We start from the raw sequence: 23,676 nt of genomic DNA on the forward strand, positions 1-23,676 counted from the left end.
ATGCTGGAGGAAGAGTAAGGCCAGTGAGACTGGAGCAGAGTAAGCACGCAGAAGTGTGGGGGAGGATGAGATCAGATGGCTTCAAATCTAGTAGATAACTGAGGCAAAGTACATCTAGCATTTTTTCATTTTTTTTTTTTTTTTACTGTAGTCAAAAATACATAGCATAAAATTTACTATTTTAACTATGTTTTAAAAGTATACTCAATTTTTTAAAAAAGTATACTCAATTTTTAAATTTGCAGACTCAGCACCTGAAAGCTTATTCCCCTATAAAGCAAAAAGAAATAACCAAATGTTTTTAAGTATAAATGTAGCCTTAAGATAGTTATAGGTTGAGTGACTACAAAATGCATCATCCAAACCAAGACACTTTTGAGAGTAAAGGGGGATTCTAACTGGATAGGACACCTACCAGTATAACAGAATAAACAAGAATTGCTCCAGGAAACCTGGAATCAATGAATACCTTGTTTATAGAATACCTTAGTCTCAAACTCAGTGTTCAAAGACCTTCCCTGAAATTCAAGACTCTAAGAGAAACTTGGACTTTTAAGCCTCTTTATAGAAACATTTTTTTTTCTTTTAAAACAGTTAAGATGAAAAGTAATCATAAAGTAAATATTAAAATAAACTGGGGAAATGTTCAAAGTATAGTAACACATGTAAAATAAATATTTATTTATTGTGTTTTGTTTTAATTTTCACCATTTCTTAGATATTGTAAGCCTTAATGGTACTTGGCATCCAAGCACTTGTAGCAACGTAATATCAAACCCCAAAGGCCAGGCTCCTTGTATTATTAGTCTTTGTATCTCTAGCACATTTTAAATTTAATGGATATTTCCTCAGTGAACATTATCAATGGGTATTTCACCTTTAGCAATCATTTCTATTTATTAAGTTATCTCATAGTTATTTTATAATTTACTTCTGAAATGTTTCTCTAGCATATTTCTGCTGAGTCATTCAACTCAGAATCTTATCTTTATTCAATGAAAAAAGGAAAGGAGAGATGCAACCACATAAACTCTTCAATCCCCCCTCCCAGCCCCTCCATCATTCAATCTGTTTTCTATCTTTAGATTTTCATGTACTAAATCAAACAACCTATTGGTGTCAAGTTTAGAGGCTTAAGACACAGGGTTTATTTTCAAAGGACTTCAGTTCACAGTGATATAAACTTTAAGATTAAAAGGCATAGTTTGAACAGATTTAATGAGAAAAGATTTTCTTCTTTGTTAAATACCTAAAATTATTGAATTTGGCTATTCAGTGGATAAGAGAATTGTCTCTTAGGTCTACCTTCTCTGAACTGGAATTCATACTCTGCCATTTACTAGTAATATGACTTTAGGCCACACAATAATGTAGCTGGTCCCCTAAATGATGGCAGAGTTACCCAGTGTCCTTACAATTTGACCTCTCTGAGCCCATGCAATTATCTATTAAAATGTCATGACTAAACATACTTAGCCAGGAGTTCTATGTACTAAAAATAATATAAGTAAAGCAACTGGGACAAAGTGAGCCTTATTAGATTTGGATATTTATTACAATTTAAATGTTTATAGTAAGTATTTTATTATTATTTGCATTTTAATAGATCAAAAAATAAATCATTATATCAAGAAACAACTTTTTTTTTTTTTTTTTTTTTTTTGCGGTACGCGGGCCTGTCACTGTTGTGGCCTCTCCCGTTGCAGAGCACAGGCTCCGGACACGCAGGCTTAGCGGCCATGGCTCACGGGCCCAGCCTCTCCGTGGCACGTGGGATCTTCCCGGACCGGGGCACGAACCCGTGTCCCCTGCATCAGCAGGCGGACTCTCAACCACTGGGCCACCAGGGATGCCCCAGGAAACTTCTTGACTGAGATTTTTTTCATTCATATCAAACAAACTTTACCGTAAGCTCATCTCTGTAAAATCCCCTTGTCGCTGTTTATTCTGAAGTAGCTATAGAATATCTAGTCTCATTCAGAACACATTGGTCTGTTTTAAGATGATCCTTAGCATCAGAATTTTAAGGGTCAATTTGTGTGACATCAACCTTGAGGCTTGGAACACACTCCAATAAATCATATTACCTAGAAGGAGCTTCTTTAGATGCTGCATAAATTGAAGTCTAACAGACCACAACTGCAGAAGTAAATTAGTTTTATCTCTCATGCTCAATAAAACTGGTTAGTAATACTCTCGGTAGCAAATGTGATATGAATGATCTGATGGGCCAGCAAAATGGTGGTATGCATGCCAAGTATTTGCAATCACTTAATAGGAAGCTCTTCAAATAAACTATCAGGTTTATGATTGGCCTTTTAAAATGAGAAATTTAAAATTAATAAGGTAGCCTATTTTTTCCACTTTTTCAGTTATGGGTGGAGCTTTCACATTTTAAGAGATCTTTTCTTACTTCAAGGTCATTTAGGTAGTGTTGTAATATTTAAAACTTTTATATTTAATTCCCTAATGATTTGACATTGATTTGCTATTTGGTGTGAGAAAAAGATTGTGTGTGTGTGTGTGTGTGTGTGTATGTGTGTGTGTAAACGAATTGCCTTATTGCATTAATTGAAATGTCCATTCTTTCCCCACTGATTTGTTCTATAATACATCAAGTATCAATAAATGGTTCTGTGCTCTCTATTCTCTAACACTGGTTTACTTTCTATCCCTGCACCAATGCTGTAATGTCTTAATTACTATAGCATTCTAAGTTTGATACTTGCCAAGGATTACACTGCATACCAGAGGTACAACAGTGAACAAAAACAAAAATCTCTGCCTTTAAGGAACATAAACCTGAGTAGAGGACATCACCCAAAAAAACAAGACGTGTAAAATGTATAGTGTGTTTTGCAAACAAAGCAGTTTAGCCGCAAAGTTAGAGCAGAAGGAACATAATGGTTGGATTGCATAAAAAATAGCTACACTGGTAAATGCCGATTTTAATTTAATTTTAATTATGCATGGGAAAGAGCTTAACAATCTCATATTTGTCCTAGAAAAATATGAAAACAATTATGTAACAGCTGTAATCACAGTAAAGTAGCTCTAGGAGAGTGAAAACATATAATTTTAAGTATGGAAAGTATACTTACGTAAGCACTGTGGTACTTCCCCACTCCAGGTACCATTCCCTACACAGGTCAAAACAGCAGGAAAGGATAGTTCATAGCCTGGAGAACAGATGTAGCTAATACTAAAGCCCCAGTCGAAATTTGTTCCTTCCAACCTTCCATTAGAAATCTGGGGAGGAGTTGGGCAGGTAACAGCTGTAATTACATTAAAAATGATTAGACACAGCTGTTGAAATATCCTGGTGTTAAAAAAAATAAATATCATTAGAAGAGGCATATGTGCTAATTTAACCTTTTGGAGGACAATATGGTATGGCATATTTTATTCATCTCGTAGTATTCCTGAAACATCCCTGGAATTAGTCCTTCCAGGATGTGACTACTTCTTGGCAACATAACGGCTACTGGTTGTCAGATAGGCTCTTACAAAATAACAAGCTTTCTGACATTGAAGGGAAGGCAAAGAGAGGGTGACCTTCTATCCAGAATACTGCAACTGATAAATTACTGGTTTTATATAAAATTATTTTCCAGTGACATCTAGAAAGACTGAAGAGCTGGGTTGTTTGGCTATATAAAGTGTCAGCATTGTAGCAAGGAATTTGGGAGTAATTCTGTGACATTTTTGAAAACACAGATTATGTATCTCATTAAAATATCCAAATTGGTTCTATCAACCACTTAGATTCATATGCTGAAACTTATTATATAGTTTCTAAAAGCATTATAAAATTTTTAAACATTCATTTTTAAAATTAAGTTGTACTCAAGCAAAGATGGGTTAGATAAGGTGACAGAGGTGACGGGAAAAAGAGGGGTACCAATTACAAAATCTAAAAATGAGGAATGATTTTCTTTTGATGACTAGCAACGTATATAAATAAATTTTGGGAGTTGTATAACATTGTCATTATCAGAATCAATTAATAATGTATGAAATATTTTCTAAAATATAAAATGTCTGTTCATATGTTTTCACAGACTAACTGTATATTTATAGTGATCTATCTGATTAGGAAACTGTGTAACCAAGAAGAAAAGACACACATTGGTATTATTCTTTTGTGTTAGATTACGTCAGGGAGATATTAAACTGACAATTCATAGGCATTTAGAGATGCACCTTAATGAGAAATCTCGATGATTAACAATCAGTATTACTATAAAACAGTATAAATTATCTGATATTGTATCTACAGTATTTCACAAATAATAAAAGCATTGGCAAAAAATTATGAAAATATTTCCAATGGAAAAACAAATAGCATAAAGTAGTAAATGTACACCTATATTGAATAAAATATTACTTCTAGATTGCATTCTTTAAAGAAACAGGTTTACCTTTTATGAAAAAGTACAGTTCTACAATTCAGGCTGATTGTTTTCAAATTATAGAAAGTTTTTCTTCCCATCCATGAATAACTTGACCCAGGTAGATAATCAAGTTAAAGTTCTAGTTCATTATGGTTATATTCTCTTTTAAGTATTCATCAATCGATATAAATGTTGATGGTGATTACATATCAAAGAACATGATATTTTTGTTATTTTGGTTGTATGACAGTTCATTATCATTACTTACAATGAGATATAATGTTTTTGTTAAAATGTTTTAAAATCTTATATGTTATTACCTATATGGTTTAAAGCACTCAATTTTGGTACCAAAATAAAAGTGAAACAATACAAAAAAACACTATTTAAATTTACTTTAAATTTGCATATTAATGCAGGAAAATATGTGGTAGTTATCACTTATAAATATTGAAGAAATCATTATCATACCTCTACAAGCTGGCATTACTCCACTCCAAGTGCCATTAGTTGTACAAGTCCTGATTCTGGAACCATTCAATTCCATTGTATAGCCTGGCTGGCACAGGTAGGAAACATTTTGTCCAACCACATAATCATCTCCATATCTCAGTCCACTGGCTGGTATACCTGGGTCTCCACAACTGATTACTATCAATATTGGATTGGAAGAGCAGATAGTTAATGTGGCATGTATTTAATGGAAATAAATAGTAGGCATATGGCATATTTAATATAAAAGTAGGGAAAATTAGTTATCATGCTCATTTTTAATGATAAAACATAAGCATATTTAAACCACATACTGGCAATTCCTGATTATGATCAGTTACTTACTACAGATTCTAAACATATGGCTCAGAAACTGTCATTTAGTAAAGGCCAGGTTAATATGCTACTATGTTGTAACAAAACTCTGATGTGGTAACCTCTTTTAACCTGAATTAAATAATCATGGAGAAGCTATCCTATAGGATCGAGATTTCTAACATAATATTTGAAATTTATACTCCTATATATGGTTACTGAAATCTCTAATTTATCAGGCTTGCTGGACTGAGAGTATATTTTCTGCACAGTGCTGCTGAACCGGATATTATCATAGTTTTTAACTAACATAAGGCTAGGTGCAAAAATAATAATTTTATTGAATAAATGAAAGAATGTATAAACTATAAAATGTGAATTTATCACATACTGGGCCAGATACATAATTTGTGGGCCTAGTGGAAAATGAAAATGCCAGAGCTAGGGATAGAGAGATCCATTTCCCATTTCCATCATCTCATTGCCATCCCAAGTGACAGAACAATCCTCAAGAAATTGCAGCCTCCACTCTGGAATGTGCTTGCTTCCTGGGTTAGGGGTGAGTAAGAGGCCTCTGTCAAGTACTTGCGAAATCTGCCTTGTATCACCAATCTAGGAAAGGGTTAGCTGCTGCCCTGCTCTGCCGCAGGACTCCGTGAGTACAGCCAACTCCAAGCAGCCCCACCCACGCTTGCACCCAAGACCCCACAAAGGGGTGGAGAACAAAGGTGCAATGTGAGCCTCCTTCTGCTAATGACATGATGGACCGGCTGGGCAGAAAGCATCAGTGGCCCAGAGCAGGGGTGGGAGTGGGAAGGCCAGGCAGGGCCAGGGGCACCAGGTGGTAGGGAGCTAAAGGCCTATAACCCATCCTAGAAAGACAGGGAGGCAGGGAGGCAAATTGTACAAGAGCAGACTCTCCAAATCTTCAGCACATGCTCCATTGTCCCAGTGGGCTTTAATTATAAAACACAAATTCAAAGATTAAATTATTAAGAATTTTGAAACAGTGATCACAGAGCATTAAACACCAATCACAGGAGCCTTTTGAGCACGAGATTCTAACAATCATGCTGGTCCATAAAGGTGTCTCAAATTACATATATAATATTCTCATTTATAAAATGATGCCACACAAAAACTTTCAAAAAGACTGGTGACAGCATAGGAAACAGAATTAAGTCTAAATATGGCATTTAAGAACAAGGCATAACAGAGATAATATATAAGCCACAAAAGCACTTGCTGTTTTGAGAAACATGATTTAAGCATGCTTGGCTAAATGCTTCTGGTGGCTAAGAGAAAAAGGAAAACACAAAAGGTCACATCACTTTTCCTTTTCTGGAGACAAAAAACATGTAGCATACCTGCCTTTTAGGATTTTTTTTGCCTTTTGAATTTTTTTTTATCATAAAAGGACAAATAATTTTACCAGGTAAATCTAAGTTATACTGTCTCATTTTTATTTTGAATTAACAGTAATTAATTAATAGTTCCCATTTTGGAAGTCTAGGGTTAAAGACTAAAAAAAGATTAAGACATAGAAGACCTTAATGACATTAAATTATATTGTATTTACTAATTTACCATTAAAATTATGAATGTCAAGGTTTTGTTCATATTATTCTAATCTGTTGAGCCTAAGAAATCTAGGACCATGAATGATGACATTTAAATTAAAGAATAATATTCATGACACTCCACCTGGTAATCCTGAGAGCCCTGAAGAGTTTGCTGAAATCACACTCATTGAGTGTTTCTGACTCCTAATAAGAGTTTTGTATATAGGATGATTTTAATTCTTTTAGTAACTGACGAGGAAAATATTTTTTTAAATCGTACAATTGAGTTGGATAGGAAATCAAATCCTGCTTGTTTACCATAAAATGTCAATTCTTTTTGCAGTTTTAAAACGTAATAATATAAAAAGGAGTTTAAGACTTCAATTTATTTTATTTTACTTGTTCTTTTATATTTTTAATCTAGATTCAAAGCTAAGAAGAAGGAAAATTAAAGAGAACACCAACAGATAGTTATTGTTTTCTGGGCAGCGCTTTACAGACTGAAATTAGAATTCTGGCAAGAAAGAACAGCTAACCCAGTCCTAAGGCACATGAGCTGAGTGAGATGTAGCCACTGAAAGAGAGGATAGAGGGTTTATTTTAGAGAAGCACTGAGGAAGAGTTCTGCATATCTTGGCAGCATCATGAATGAAATGCCTGATAACAACAGCTTCAGAAGGATTTGTTCTGGTGGTTTCATAATGAAGCAAAGGTCAAAGAGGAAGTTTCCAACAGCAACAATCTTTGTAAACAGCACCTGCTCCACAAGTCAATTCAGTCACCACCAGCTTGTTTTCAGCAACAAAAAGAGGCTTTCCGGTTTTTTTAGGCAAAACCTTAGAATAGTAGCTCTTTCGGGCTTTCCCCTAAAATTCAGAGACATTCCTGCCTAACAACAGCGTGCTGTGGCTTAACGCAAGAGAATCTTTTCTAAGGTCACCAAATCCCTTATGCACACAGCAAGAGTGCACGCACACGCATGCATCCACACACCCACAACCCAATAAACCCCATGAAGTCAGTTATTTTGTCCTTTTTCTACACTACTATATTCTCTGAGCCTTGTCTTGGGCATGACTCATCATAAGAGATTAAGTAAAATATTTGTTTAAAGAATAAATGAGTGAATGAGTATGTAAGGAATGATTAAACAACTCAAATTCTCAAAAACACATAAATTGTTTGAAAGGTTTGATTTTGGTTTTGTGGGAGCTTTTCTCATTAGCTTCGATCATGTAACTGATGCTTATTTGGCATCATTTATGATAAATCTAAGTATATAACCTCTATGCTAAATATAAAACATAATTGTGGTAATTCTAGTCAATCTATGCCACCTCAAAACTACTTTCTCTTTTAACTTCTTAAATGAGCATTAAAAATATGCATTTAAAAAATATATGATCACATTACCCACACTTTTACAAAAGAATTCATTTTTTACTCAATATCTAATGAACATTTTTGCATGTTAATACATATAGATCCATTTAACTTGTTTTAAATTTTATTTTTTTATTTTTGGCAGTACGCGGGCCTCTCACTGTTGTGGCCTCTCCCATTGCGGAGCACAGGCTCCAGAAGCATAGGCTCAGCAGCCATGGCTCACGGGCCCAGCCGCTCCGAGGCATGTGGGATCCTCCCGGCCTGGGGCACAAACCCGCATCCCCTGCATCGGCAGGCGGACTCTCAACCACTGTGCCACCAGGGAAGCCCTAACTTGTTTTTAATGACATGATATTCCCTTGCATGGATATACATGCAGTATGATTCATGTAACCAAACCTCTGTGACTGATACCTGAGTTATCTCATCATTTTCCCACAGTACACAGTGCAGCAATGGAGATGCTTGCTTGGACATTATTACTGGGTTTCAAGTCCAGAACAGAGTTCTGTAGCACAATGAAGTTCCAGAAAGGTGCTCAAGCCACTTCCCTGGTAACACTTCTGATTCTACACGATCTCCCAATGCAAAAGTTAGTTTCCTTTTTATACCTCAGTAAGGTAAGTTTTCTCAACCTTAACCTTGGCAGTATAACATTTGGGACCAATAATTCTTGGCTGCTTTATGCATGGGGGGGTGTTTAACATTGATCTCTACCTGCTAGATACCAATAGCACATCCCAGTCACCTGCAATGTGACAGCCAAATATACGTCCAGACATTGCCCCTGGGAAGCAAAATCACCCCTGTTTGAGAACCGCTGCACTGAAGGATAATTCTCTCTTCTTGAGAAGATTTAGATGACTTTTTAGCTTCATCTCCCCCAGTTTCATGCCTGGACAGCTCCCAGCTTTCTCTTGTGTAAGACTACCCCAGCTCCCTGACCTATCCTCTACAAAAAAAATCCATGAGAATTCTCAGGTTGGTAAAAAAAGATTGAGTAAGGGCCATTTCTGTGCTGGTTATTTGGAACAAAAAGCCGTAGTTTCATTCATCACTGGATATGATTCAGTATGCTGTCCCTGGCCCAAATGACTTGTAGGATGCAGGGCATTGATCAGTTTGGAAGCAGAAGTCCTGGTAGGTTAAAAAAAAGTCCAAGAAACAAATTATATACATATATATATGTATGTATATACATACATACATACATATATATATATATTTTTTTTCTTTAGACCTGACAGCCAATCCTTACTTGACAAGCCCTGTCCTGGCACAGATTGTATCTTTTACCCAAACACTATGTGCCCTAGGTACCAGAGGTGGCTCTGCCTGTTAGATTTTGTGAAAGATAATGTTTCCATACTATTAATATCTTGAAGGGTTTCTGTGTTAACAAAAATGTATATATGTTTTTAATGAGTATTTACTTGTGCTCAGTTTTTAGATCTTCTCTCTCAGTCTGAACATTACAGAAGGGGACTTCACCAAATCTTAAAATCAGGACACTGTTACGAGCTTCTTGGTATTGTAGCAAATATCTTTCCCTTCCAGCTTGGTTTAAGTTCTGTTGATGTTTCTTAACATTTATAATTTCTCTGCCAAAGTGTTCATGATATTTGAATGCATGGTTTTGATCTCATGATATATTCTTTTAATCACCCGTGAGAAAATTAGTTATTTGGGGGAAACTTCATACTCCAGCACTGGCGGTGGGTTTAATAAGGACCTGTCTGGAGATGCAGAAGGATAGGCATAGAGAAGAGGGAAGAGTTCTTGGTTTCAAGGCATATTTTTAGAGAAAGATTAATTAAGTGTACAATTTCTCAATTCCTCCATAATCTGAAGCTGGAGAATATTAGCAGTTAGAATTTATGTGAGGAACATTTTATCCTTTTACCAATATCTGTAATAAGGCTAGATATGAGGAAGAAAAGTAGGGGCATTACCATTATTATTAAATTATGTTTATTCCAAAAATGTTTTCTAAAATCATGAAAATGGATAAGGAAAATCACAGGTGACACATCTACACATGTGATTGGAAAGGAGTTTTTTAAGAACAAAAACTCTGTGTGTGTTTGTGCATGTGTGTGTGTTTGTTTTGCTGTTGGGCAATCAAGCAAATAAAAGGTATATTTGCAAATCACTCTGGTAGGAAATTCTCAATGGGCAAAAATGCTTGATATGCCAAAGCTACTTTACAGTGTGTGAGATATTAGAGACCAGTGCCGGTTCCTGGCAAAGGGCTCTATGATAGGTTCTGGGTAAATGATATTTTATTAACTGAATCCATAAGTCATCCAATTATATTATACACCCATGGTTCTCTATTTCATTTAAACTGTATTTTGTATAAACTATATTACTATAATAAGTTAAAAATAAAACAATATTCTAAAAATTGGATCACTCCTTTGATTATCACTATGCAGGAGGTACTAGTTGCCTAAGGATAACTAGCCCTGTGACGGAGGGGGAAAACACTTAAAGTAACCAAAATTTTATTTTTAAAATGTAGAAAAAAAATCAAAATATAATTCAATTCTTTATATTTTACTTTCATTCAACAACTGTAACTAGATGATTTATTAAACTATATTTTAAGACTTTTATTAATTCTTTCCCATTCAAATCATCCTATATTGAAATGTGTGTCATATAATAAATCTTGTTGATTTTATCTCTTTCAACTGATACTGTCCTAAATCTATCAGATCCCTATTATCAATTATAATATATGTGATTCAACAGTACTCCTGTTCTTTTCTTTTGACTCATCATATTAAAATATTTCATCTCCTGGAAGATTTAGATTTATTATTGACATACCTGTACTATATGTTTGAACTCTCATCTTGAGATAACCAAAAAATTATTGCTAAGCTATATAGAGAAAATTGCAATTTTAAGTGGAAAGTACTGTTGAGCAAACGCAAATTTTACAAGTGGTCAGCTCATTAAAAAATGATATAACTTTGCAGAACTCCAATTGGTAAATGTAAACAAATTGGAAAAGTAAGAGAGGAATAGGCTATAAATTAACAAAACATTTCCATATGCCTTATAAGCAATGCCCTATATTTATATCATGTCAAATATATTTGACTATGGTTAAAAAAAAATAGGAAATAAAGCAAGAAAACAAGGAGGAGGAAAAATACAGAAGGAGAAAATGAAGTGAACTTGATAACATTGCTTCCTGAGTCAAAAAGACTTGAGTTTAAATCTTAGAATCTACATTTACTAGCTGTGTTAGCACAGGAAAGAAAGTTATATTTTCTCTGTAAGATACCATTTCTTCAAATGTGAAATAGAAAGGATAATAGTATATACTTTATAGATTTGTTCTGAGGATTAAGTGAGAGAACTTCTGTAAAGCACTTAACATAAATCCTAACAAATGGTAAGCAATGACAAATTTATTTATTTTGAATAGAAATAGTAACACTTTGAATGAAAAGCAAAAAAGGAAGGTTTTGTTTTCTTTAGGTGGGTTTTCCAAAAATTGGAATCAGGAATTTGGTTTAGAAATTGAGTTCAATACTTTAAATTTTTTCATATTTAATTTAATTCATTTAAAATTCATATTTATGTCCTTGCATATAGATACTAGAAAAATAATGCCTACAAAAGGCAATTACATTAAATAAAAATTTTTTAAAATATACTTTATTTGAATTTAATGTTTCTGGTATATATAAGAAATAAAACAATTAATTTAATGGGAAATTTCATCCATTTATGTGGCAGAAATAACTGTTTAGTGGTAAGCTCTGTCAGTATTCAGTAAATCAGTTAAATGATTTGGTGCCTCAATTTCCTGGCCTATGCATATAAGTCTATGATACAATCTCTTCCAGCTCCAAAATTACATGATTCTATCAATCATATATTGAAATTAACTTCCACTGCAAATTAATGAGAAGGACTCTGAAACACTGGTTCTAATCAACAACAGATCACCACATATAAAATTTTCAGTATGTTAGATTCTTTAATTACAGGAGTTTAATCTGTTTTAATTTCCACTGAAACCTCTCTCTGTGTTTTTTTTTTGAAGGATATTTTTATTTTTGCTTTTGGTTTGGGTTGCTACTGAGGTGTCTGCCTGTGAAGTAAATCAACTGTTAAAATCCTCAGTTTCTAGTTTAACAGCAATTCATCATTTAAAAGCTAATGCTTGAAATACCTTACTCAACACAATATTTCTCCTTGAAGAACTGACATAATAAAGAGATTTTGTATTTTGATATGTTATTTGCTCCCGGTCTATGTTGAATTGAGTGTTTTTTAACTTGTTTAAAAAGTCCTAAGGAAAACCAAAAACAATTCAGTAAAAAATTTAATCTAATTTTCAATCTTAACTAGTATGTGTTTTTCTTTACTAAAGTTGGAAAATACTTTAAATAAAAGACTTAGGGAGTTTCCCTGGTGGCGCAGTGGTTGAGAGTCCACCTGGCGATGCAGGGGACACGGGTTCGTGCCCCGGTCCGGGAAGATCCCACACGCCGCGGAGCGGGTGGGCCCGTGAGCCATGGCCGCTGAGCCTGCGCTCCGCAACAGGACAGGCCACAACAGTGAGAGGCCTGTGTACCGCAAAAAAAAAAAAAAAAAAAAAAAAAACTTACGTATTTATCCATGAATAAAAAAATTGTTATTCAATGTGAAAAAAAATGTTACTCAGTATATTTCCTTTATTCTGAATATTTTCATTATTTCCTTCTTTTTCATAACTGTATATTGAAAACATACTATATACTGTGTGCTATGTTATCTATAAATTACAAGCCCTCTCTGCAAGTATTTTAAAATGGAGTGGAATGGTAAGTCATGTGCACTAATAGCTAAAATAAAATTCATATGAGATATTTGAGTCAGTCAACAACTATTTACTCAGTCAATTTATGTATCAGGTGCTAGAGGGTCAATGATATAAACAGCCCCAGTTACTAATGCCCTATTAAGTTTATAGTTTAGTGATGTAAGGAACTTCCATAAAAGAGTTATACAATGTAGAGAACTCAGTTTTAGCCAAAAGGGATATGAGGACGAAGTTCCCTAAGAAGGCTTTTGCCAAATGTGCCGTTTGAGTTAATACTTAAAGGGTACTAGGTAAGAGTTTTAAAGGCTCAGATTGGGGTGGTGTACTATGAAAACAGTAAAGCATATTTCTTAATTGTTAGAATGTTCAGTATTTTTAAAAATGAGACATTTTCAAAGTAAGTAGGAGGACTTCTTTCCTTCAAGATAGAAACAGGGAAGAATTTACTCTCCATCTGAAACAACTTCCCAATCCCACCCCCCTCAAAAAAAATACAAGTTTCATCAGGCAGCAAAGCACAGTGATGCTTGAGTGACAGGAAACAAATGAGGTGAGTGCTATGACTGCCTTGTCTTACTGCCCCAAGAGAGTTTCCAGGCTGTGGCACAGGGAGAAGGACCCCATGCAGAGCCCGGCAGACTCCCTGAGTTGAAAATATGGATTGGACAGGAGACAACAAAGTGGATAGACTTAGTGAGACAGAATACAAGAGAAGACACACACACACAGATCTCTGGAGACACAGGGAGAAAACTCCTCGAGTTATTTGGCAGAATACTGATTAAGCCATGAGAAAACTGCCCAAGGTGAAGTAAAAAACTACTTGCAAAGATTAGATGTAACAGTATCTGGTGCTGACACAAGGTCAGGAATATAACTTGTTACTGATCCAAATCAACAACTGAGAAATATTTTGCTGTTGCAGATTTGGCTGATATGTTCTCTTCAATGCTTATTTCAACAACCTGCCAGCCATACTGTGCCTTTACCTTTGAAGAGACACAATATACATGAAGTATCTCAACAGTTTTCAGGAAAGATATTAACTACAACTAACTTTCTCAAGAATCACAGATATGACATGGCATTAGTTTGATGGCATTCTCCTCTGAATAGATTACTTCAGCTATTTATTCAGGAAATACAAATACTCACAAAGGAGCTAAAGAAAAAGGTGGGGGATGCATCATTCACCCAAACATGGTACAAGGCCTGCCTTCTTAGTAAATTTCTGGGAATTACTAGGTCAGCCAAGGGCTGCTCCACCACTGACACTGTCAAGAACTATTGACCTTTTCCACACCACAACATTAAAATAAGACCAGCATCTTTTCGGATCCTGGAAGCAACATGCTTCTCATTTACAAATTTTACTTATGCCCATTTATGTTAATATTCACAAACGACTTTTAATGACTGCCTCTACAGCAAAAGTATAATCTGTTCAAATTTCAACACACAAGAAACTTCCATTAGTTTCCTCAGAGCCTATTTCACTCAAGGAGTCTCATGACTCCTCGAATGAGTCTCTGAACACTTCCTAAAATAGCTCTTCTTTTCAAAAAATTTCATGATTTTCATGATGCTACTGCAGTTCTTCTTAATTAATATAAGCAGCAGTGATTTTCCAACGGATAGATTATCATTAGCTAAATAAATTCTATTTTTCCATATATAGGCATTAATTTTTATTTAGTAATTTTAAATACATTTTAAAAAATCCATCAAGTGGGTAATTTCATTATGATGCTGAATCTCTGAAATGCCACATTTTCTAACCTCTCAAGAGGGCAAATCAGCCACCAGGACTTCTGACAATAGTGCATGAACCCAAAAATAATCACTCCGCTTTTTCAGAAACCAAGTCAACAATTCATATGTGCTAGATTGGCAAAACAAAAGTACATTCCTTGTATTTTTAGCCTTGATTATAGCTGATAATTCATCTCTATTTTTAACATACTGTAAAATTACATTTAATAGCACTGATATTCTGTGATCCCTCTTTTCTCTGCCAGTGTAATACCCTGGAAGCCAACTGATTCTTAAACTCACTAGTGTACACTTGAACCATAACACTATCATCACCTTTTAACGTAAAGGACAATACAAATATTCAAAACCTTGCCTGGTTTGATTAATTACAAAATACACACATACATGTTTATATAACTATTTTTCACATACCTAGTGATATTTCAAAATACTGAGAAGAAACTTACTTGTACAGTTAGGCAAAGTTCCAGACCACGTTCCATTGGCTGTGCACTGCCTAACTGAAGGTCCAGAAAGGATATATCCCTCCACACAGGAATAAATGACTGAACTAGAAAATGTTGTGCCATCAATCCGAAAGACTCTTCCATTGGCCGTTGTCCCTGGGTTACCACACTGTACAGCTATAAAACAAAATGGTTAAGAGTATATATAAAAATAGTGCATTTAGGAATCCTCTCACAAAAAGTTAAGGACTAAGTGATTGTTTCAGATTGTCCAAAGGAGCGATAAAATCCTCTAAAATAAGCACTGAATTCTCTTTTATAAGGAGTAGAAATTCAAGATGAATTTATATTGATCTTATTAATTTAATTACTGGGATACAAATCATATAAAAGCTACTTTTTAAAGAATTTTGTGAGTCGTTTTGGTAAAAACTTTGCATAGTAATTACTTGAGGGTATTGCTTTTGGGTAACACAAAGTCTTTCAAAGAAGGCTTTTAAGAGTCTCTGCCTAGGGCTTCCCTGGTGGCGAAGCGGTTGAGAATCCGCCTGCCGATGCAGGTTCGTGCCCCGGTACGGGGAGATCCCACATGCTGCGGAGCAGCTGGGCCCGTGAGCCGTGGCCACTGAGCCTGCGCGTCCGGGAGCCTGTGCCTCGCAACGGGAGAGGCCACAACAGTGAGAGGCCCGCGTACCACACACACAAAAAAAGCGGCTCATGTAAGATTTACTATAATTATACTTGTAAGAAAACAGATATAAAATATACACTGATTTACTATAATTATACTTGTAAGAAAACAGATATAAAACATACACTTAAATATTATAAGCATCATGTATGTTTTTATTTATATAAGTATATAACTGATTTGCACTAAAACTTTATAATCTCTATTTCTGGACCAAAGTATACAAAAAAATTAACTGGGTAAAAACAAAGTCACTAAATTCTAGGAATGATTTTCATTAAGTTTTCAATGTATCCTAAATAGGAGTCACAAACACAAATGACTTATATGATTATTCTGTATTATGTTTAACTATTTGCCATCAATGGCATAAGTGAATTTTTAAAATATATTAAAAGCAAGCCTATGTCAAATGCAGTACCTAATTTTGTTGTAGTATAAGAAGGCATCTTAATACTTTACAGAATTTGCTATCTATACGAATATGAAGTGTAATTATAATTTCAGAAAGTACCACGTATATCTCTTGCTGCATCTTAAATATTTAATTTTGTCAATCATTGGTAGTGGTGCTGTATATTTGTGTGTATGTGTGTGTAGACAGAAAACTTATACATCTTGCACATTACAATGAGGGCATCTTTCTTTCATAAAGGTCAGTACCTGGAGAGTTTTCCATTATGTGTGTATTCATAATCTACCTAACCTGTTGATAACCATGAAATTTAATTTAGTTTAGTTTCTCTATCATTTATGGTTATAATATACTCTAGCTTATATATACAACTATGTACATTGATCCTATTTTTATGATAAGTTTCTGAAAGTGGAATTTCTGGAAAGTTTTAATTCTGAAAAATATTTTTCAGACATTTTCAAATGCTTTTCAACATTTCCTTCTCTAGGCAGTCTTGTAAAGATTTAATTATGTTTACTCTGGATCAGTCAGAACAATTAACAATTTTACTTAAACATCCCCAATTTTAAGAATTCTAGTTATGAGCAATACCTATAAATAAAAACATCATTTATACTTAGACATCTTTTTATGTTTTTCCATTTCGACAAACCTGAAAACTAAAACAGATCATGAGGTAATGTTGATGTGAGAACAACCTAATTTTTTCCTAATGGTTTTCAACAATACAGAACACTGTGATAAAGGGAAAAGAAAATCTTTTTAACTTTTCCAATCCTGATATCTACTGTGATGTGAACAATGTATATAAATGATCCATGAGAGATAACTTTAATAACTTAATAATTGTTATTTATCATATTTCTCTTATAGGACAGTGTTGGTAAAACTGGAATGATACTGCTTTTATTCCATGGTTGAGGACAACAACTGGTAGGAGTAATTTCACTAGCAGCACCAAGTTGAATTTTTTTTTTTTTTTTTTTTTTGCGGTACGCCGGCCTCTCACTGTTGTGGCCCCTCCCGTTGCGGAGCACAGGCTCCGGACGCGCAGGCTCAGCGGCCACGGCTCACGGGCCCAGCCGCTCCGCGGCACGTGGGATCTTTCCGGACCGGGTCACGAACTCGTGTCCCCTGCATCGGCAGGCGGACTCCCAACCACTGTGCCGCCAGGGAAGCCCTACCCAGTTGAATTTGATACACATTAAATTCCAGCATCATCAATGTTATTAGTTTCTACTTGAGATTACCTTTGCATTCTGGCTGCCTTCCAGTCCAACTGCCATTGGGTAAACACGTTCTTTCTTCTGAGCCATGAAGGATATAACCAATATCACAGGCAAAACGTACAGAACTTTTGGATCTGAAATCGCTTTCCTGTCTAGAACCATGACCAGGAGTACCTGGATCCCCACATGTACCAGTAGCATCACCTGCAATTCAGCACAGTTCAATTTAACTTATTTCAATAAACATTTATTAAGTTATGATTTAGTCCAACATTCTTGTAGGAATTTGTTTTTGTGCATGTTGTGTTTTAATATGATAAGTTGACTGGGTAAAATCATAATTCATACTTCCTATCTGACTCCAGTCATAAGAAAAAGCCTAAAGGAAAAAGAAAATAGTTGCAGAGTATGGTGTTATTTTCCATATCAGTGATATTTGGAGATATTCAATAAGTTGAAGACATTTCATTAGTATTTCCAGAATCTAGTTCTTAATCAACATAATGGAAAATTTATAATTGACAGTTCTTTGGGCTCAAATGAGAATGGACTTATACAATTAAAATTGAAAACATGGACTTGGCAATTTTTATCTTTCTTTCTCTGAATTGAAATCAGTTTCTGTTAAAATAGAACTGTGATATACTGGAAAGTATGTATCTTAAAATATAGTATTTCTAAACTTTCACCCCCTAATATTCTCTATCAATGACCACTGACCAAAAATGAATAAGCTGCATACTTCTCATACATGAAAATATAAAAATAAATTGTAAACAAAGACAAGAAACTCTGACTTAAGTTCTTAATACGGATTTTTTGCTCATGCTGAAGTGTTTCTCTTTTGATTGTAGTGTTTAGGGTTTACTGTCTCTTTATCATTTCTTAAATAATTTTAATTAAAGTTGCCACAGTATTAGTATACTTTTGAGACAGAGAGAGAGAGAGAGAGAGAGAGAGAAATAGAGAGACACAGAAAGAGAGACAGAGAGAAAGTTGAATGCATAAGCATTGAAAGTGTTTTCCGTCTATCTAGATGCCTATTTTGACACGCCCTGTGTATTTGGAATCCTTCTTAATATTTCCTCATCTTCATGTGATGCAATATTCATAATCACATAAATATTTAAGGTCACTATTTTGCTTTTAAATATATGTGTACACATTATTTTTACAACTAAGTAGTAGTTTCCCAATCAATCCTGTGTGTGTGTGCATGAAAGAGAGAGAGAGAGGGAGGGAGGGAGAGAGACAGTGACAGAGACAGAGAGAGAGATGTGTGTTATATGTATTACCAGTTAGCCTAGTGAGTAAATTAACTATGATAGTTTAAAAAAATCTATAGATTAAATTTGAAGTACCAGGCAGTTATTTCATAGGGTTTAACCACAATTACAAGGGGAATCTGAAACTATTTCATAACTTTTACCTCTAAAGGAAAAACAGTGTAAAACAACTCCTAATAAGTCATCATATGATCTCCACAGAGGTAAAATGATATAAAGATAATGGACAATATGTAAGTAGAAAGACCAGGCAGAAAAATAAGCTCCAATATCTGGCTGATAGGTAAAAACAGAATAAATAGTATCAAGTAGAGAGAAATCACAGCTCTAAAACGGAAATAACAATTTCTGAAGAAAAACAGTAACTTAAACAGCTCAAAAAAGATTTTTCAAATACTCACTCTGTGAACAAATTATTAATTAAAAGTAGACTGAATATTTACTTATTCTAAGAAAACTCTATTGGGATTATAGACACTCAGGAGTTATATGTTGTCTATTAATAACAAATAAAATTAGGATAAATAAATGTTTTTCATAAAAATTACTGGCTTAGTTTAATTTAAAACATTTAAGGCTTCACTTTAAATTATGCTATTAAGTAACTGATTGCTTACAAAGTTCAGTTACAAAGAACTGAATTCTAACAGGAAATCACTGATATAACATAGCCTTATAGGGAAAATTATATTTTATATCTGCTAAAATGGAATAGCTACTTAAGCTTGAATGGTTAGCTATTTTAATGAATAAAAAAGCACTTCACAGAGAGTAGCATCCCAAAATCACTTATATTCGATACAACACAGTTCAAAACATATACCTGTAATTTATCATTTACAAGATCAGTACTAATTAGTGTTCTAAATTCATATTACCTTAAGAAGAATTCCGATAAATGTAAAAATGTTACAGCTTCTCCCATGAGATTTTTAAAAGAGAAATGCATTATTGTATCTCTTTAGATTGTTTTGTGTATATATTCCAAATAATAATACTATTAATGTAATTTCCAACACATATCATCCAATTTCCCAAGTGGTACCTGAACAATGAGGTTGTGATCCACTCCAATGGCCATTTAATTGGCAAGTCCTTGATGATTGACCAAGAAGGGTATGCTTTCCTGTGCAGGAATAGCGAACAGTGGACCCAAAGGTATACTTCTCACCAGACAGGACTGCATTAGGAGGAACGCCAGGGTGTCCACAGTCAATCACTACAATACATAATTATTGAATATAAAATTTTTTATATCTCTATCAAACAACCTGCACCAACTTTTTATGAAATAAATCAGAATTATCTGCTCAAATATACACATCATCCAGAAATCAAATATCTATATGACAGTTGAAATTACAGGAGTTATTCTGTCAGCCCACTCACCCTGAGCATGAGTTTAACAGGAACATTGTAAGTCAACTTAAATGATTGAATCGGTATAAGCTTGTATGTGTGCGGGTAGTGAGTGTGTGTTTATATACATACGTGCATGGGTTTGAAGTATGTATGTGTCTAGATAAGGATGTGAAAGTTAGAGGATGTGGATTGGCTAAATAAGGTCATATAGGATTCAAAATGAGCCCATACAAAAATTAAAAGGGAAAAACTTAAGGGTAAAGGAGAGGGAATGAAGGTGGATCTGTGACACACAATGTAGTCTGCACATAATGTAGTCCAGAATAATTCCACTCCAGGCCATTAATGAATAAATTATCCTGCATAAAGAAAATACTCGGTGGCTTATCAACCAAAACACAGCTAAGCATAGCAGAATCAGATGTTACCACATTGAGAATTCTCTTTATAAGCTAGAAGTAGCTTGGGAACTTACTGTGTGTCCCCTTTTAGTTGTAACTTGGAAAAATACTGAGTACAATATGACTCTAAAGTATTAAATAGCACACAAGGAGACATAAACTTAATAAAACCCCTGAGTACTTAGCACAGTACCAGGGAGTGCTATAGGAAGTAAAGAAAAGGTAAAAAGTAAATGAGAGCTAAGAAAATCTGAAGAAGTTCATGTTTTCAGGTCCTACAAAAGATTATTAACTTTAATGTTGTAGCCACACAAGGCTAAGTAAGTGAATTACTTAAACCATTAGACTAGTCAGTCTACAAAAATAAATCAAATGCATTTTAAGCAAGGGATCAACAATTGATTTAATTATCTGAATAGAATATGAAATTAGATAGACACTGTATAAAGTTCTGTTTCTTTGTTAGTTTGTGAATGCGTACATGAATGATGCCACACGTTTTTCAAAAAATCTTACCCCATGAACATAAATAAAGCGTCTCTTAAATAAAACATGATCATAAAATAATTTTATAACTTAGCAATTTAGAATAAACAAAAATTACTTGCACAATGATTTCTTGATACACTACTCCTTCAATCTATAATGTTCTTCTCTCTCCTATCATGTCCAAGATTCTTCAACTCTGAGATGTAAATATATTTGAGACCTATCAATAAGCTGAATTCCTAGAATTCACGTTCACTTCTCTATGTCTTCACATAATTTTGATTTATTTCTGTTAAATCATTGTCTCACTACACATGTTAATTATATGCAAAGATGGTATCATTTGTTTTATTTATAGTCTACAATTCCAATACAACATATAACAAAATGCACTCATATGCTGACTGACTTGAAAGATGATGTGTATTAACATTTCTTATGTGCATGTACCTGTATATAATAAATACTTAAAGTCAGTAAGTATTAAGTAACACCTTTGTCTAATTTCTCAAATATTTTCAAGCCCTTGTGGCTGTTTATATTAAACTAATTTTGCTTTAAATGAAATTTGAAATATTAGTACAATAGAAAATAAAAATGTAGTTTATTCTCATGGGATGGTAACATCATGGAGTATTAAATACATCTGCTTTTAATATTCTATCTGCTCCATGAAGGTTCAAAATCAAGGGATGACAGAGAAATATTAATCACATTATTACTAATAAAAATGTCATTTGGTCATTGAATTGGCAGGATATAGGGAAGTGTAGTTTCAAAATAAAACAATATAATCAATATGCTTCCTTCTGATACATAGCTCTAAATATTTCATAAAGACAGTAAATATACATGTTCCTTCCATGGCATTATCTCAAGGAACAGTTCCCATTATCTACTTACTGATACATTCTGGTAAAGGTTTGTCCCATTGTCCATTTGGTTGACATATCAAAACTGAAGATCCAAATAAGAAATATCCAGGATTGCAGTCATAGAACACCACAGTGCCATAGGTGAAATTCCCATGTTCTATTTTACTTTCTCTTTTGGAATTGGCTGGAATTCCAGGATCAGAACAGTTGACCACTAAACAAATGACAAATTTTGAAATGTGTGTTTGGAATAATATACATATACTTATATAGATTTCCATTAGAAATGTAGCTTCAAAGGTAAATTTAATCAAACAAACCAAAGATTCAAGGAATACAATTAACATTTTAATGGGATATAATGGACTGAAATTGATATGGCTGAAAATATTGGAAAAAGGAAAACTTCTTTGCAAAATTGTCTTGAACAATAGCAACTCCATAAATATTACACTGAGTACAGATTTAATCTTTCAAGCTTTAAATAATTAGAAAATGGAGGAAAATGATAATTTGGTTGTTATTTTATCAGACAATACAAAATATACCTCTTTGCAAGTGGAGAAAACACAAAACAATTATCTTTAATATATTTCTATAGAGAGAAAAATAACTAAACGTCTAACGCAGGTATCAGGGTAATTTAGGCCTCAAACATTGTTTAATCAAAAATATGAATATTGTCATACTGCGTGAAGTCAGATAGAGAAAGACAAATATTATCTGATATCGCTTATATGTGGAATCTAAAAAAACAGTACAAATGAACTTATTTACCAAACAGTAATAGAGTCACAGATGTAGAAAACAAACTTATGGTTACCAGGGGCAAAAAGGGGGAGGGATAAATTGGGAGATTGGGATTGACATATACACACTACTATATATAAAATAGATAACTAATAAGGACCTGCTGTATAGCACAGGGAACTCTACTCAGTACTCCATAATGACCTACATGGGAAAAGAATCTAAAAAAGAGTGGATATACGTATGTTTAACTGATTCACTTTCCTATACACCTGAAACTAACCCAACATTGTAAATCAACTATACTCCAATAAAAATTGTAAAAAAAATTAAAAAATTGAAAAGACAAGTTCCATTAATTATGAAGCAAACTGCAAGTAAAAAAGATATGATTTTATATGCAGCCATAAAATAGGTACAAGATAACATAGTTAAGCAGCTGAAATAAAGTTTGCCAGTTTGACTTCTAAAAAAAGTTTAAAAAATAAGAAAAAGGAAAGCATTGCTAATGAGATGACATCAATATTAAATATTTTTGCGTTATTAGCTGAAAATTTTCTACTGTTCTGCCCAAACTGTTTCAAATTTTATCATGTATGTCTACACAGACACATTATTACCATGCTCTAAGCTGGAATATAGTTAGATTTTTACCTTTGCACATTGGTGGAGGATGACTCCACTGTCTGTTGGCCTGGCACTGTGCTTTTGTTGGCCCTTGCATAAGATACCCAATATTGCAAGAGAATGTTACCACATCATTAAAGTTGAATCCATTTCCACTTGTTCTTCCATAAATTGGACTACCAGGGTGACCACAGCTCACAGCTAATAGCAACAGGGCCAGGGTGGGAGAGACACAGAACAGAATAATTAGTTATCAATTATTACATGAAAATTATACTTAATCATTTCAAAGAACATGGAAAGAAGGCCACTTTTGTATGAAAATATACTTAATTTTACTAATGCAAAG

At 34.0% G+C, this 23,676-nt stretch overlaps 1 protein-coding gene across 7 annotated transcripts in view; it reads right to left on the reverse strand.

The window, feature by feature from the left end:
- The window catches only part of CSMD3 (CUB and Sushi multiple domains 3), a 1,102,347-nt gene that overhangs the window by 41,092 nt on the left and 1,037,579 nt on the right, over positions 1 to 23,676 (reverse strand). For all 7 annotated transcript variants that reach the window (XM_059042775.2, XM_067017123.1, XM_067017122.1 and 4 more), the window contains 7 exons: positions 23,355 to 23,528; positions 21,979 to 22,164; positions 19,869 to 20,042; positions 17,559 to 17,741; positions 15,200 to 15,376; positions 4,866 to 5,045; positions 3,102 to 3,275 (listed from right to left, as the gene is read on the reverse strand). In XM_059042775.2, the coding sequence (XP_058898758.1) occupies positions 3,102 to 3,275; positions 4,866 to 5,045; positions 15,200 to 15,376; positions 17,559 to 17,741; positions 19,869 to 20,042; positions 21,979 to 22,164; positions 23,355 to 23,528 (1,248 nt within the window). The remainder of the gene's footprint in view (positions 1 to 3,101; positions 3,276 to 4,865; positions 5,046 to 15,199; positions 15,377 to 17,558; positions 17,742 to 19,868; positions 20,043 to 21,978; positions 22,165 to 23,354; positions 23,529 to 23,676) is intronic.

Source organism: Kogia breviceps, chromosome 17 (assembly GCF_026419965.1).
Source record: "Kogia breviceps isolate mKogBre1 chromosome 17, mKogBre1 haplotype 1, whole genome shotgun sequence".
NCBI lineage: Eukaryota > Metazoa > Chordata > Mammalia > Artiodactyla > Physeteridae > Kogia > Kogia breviceps.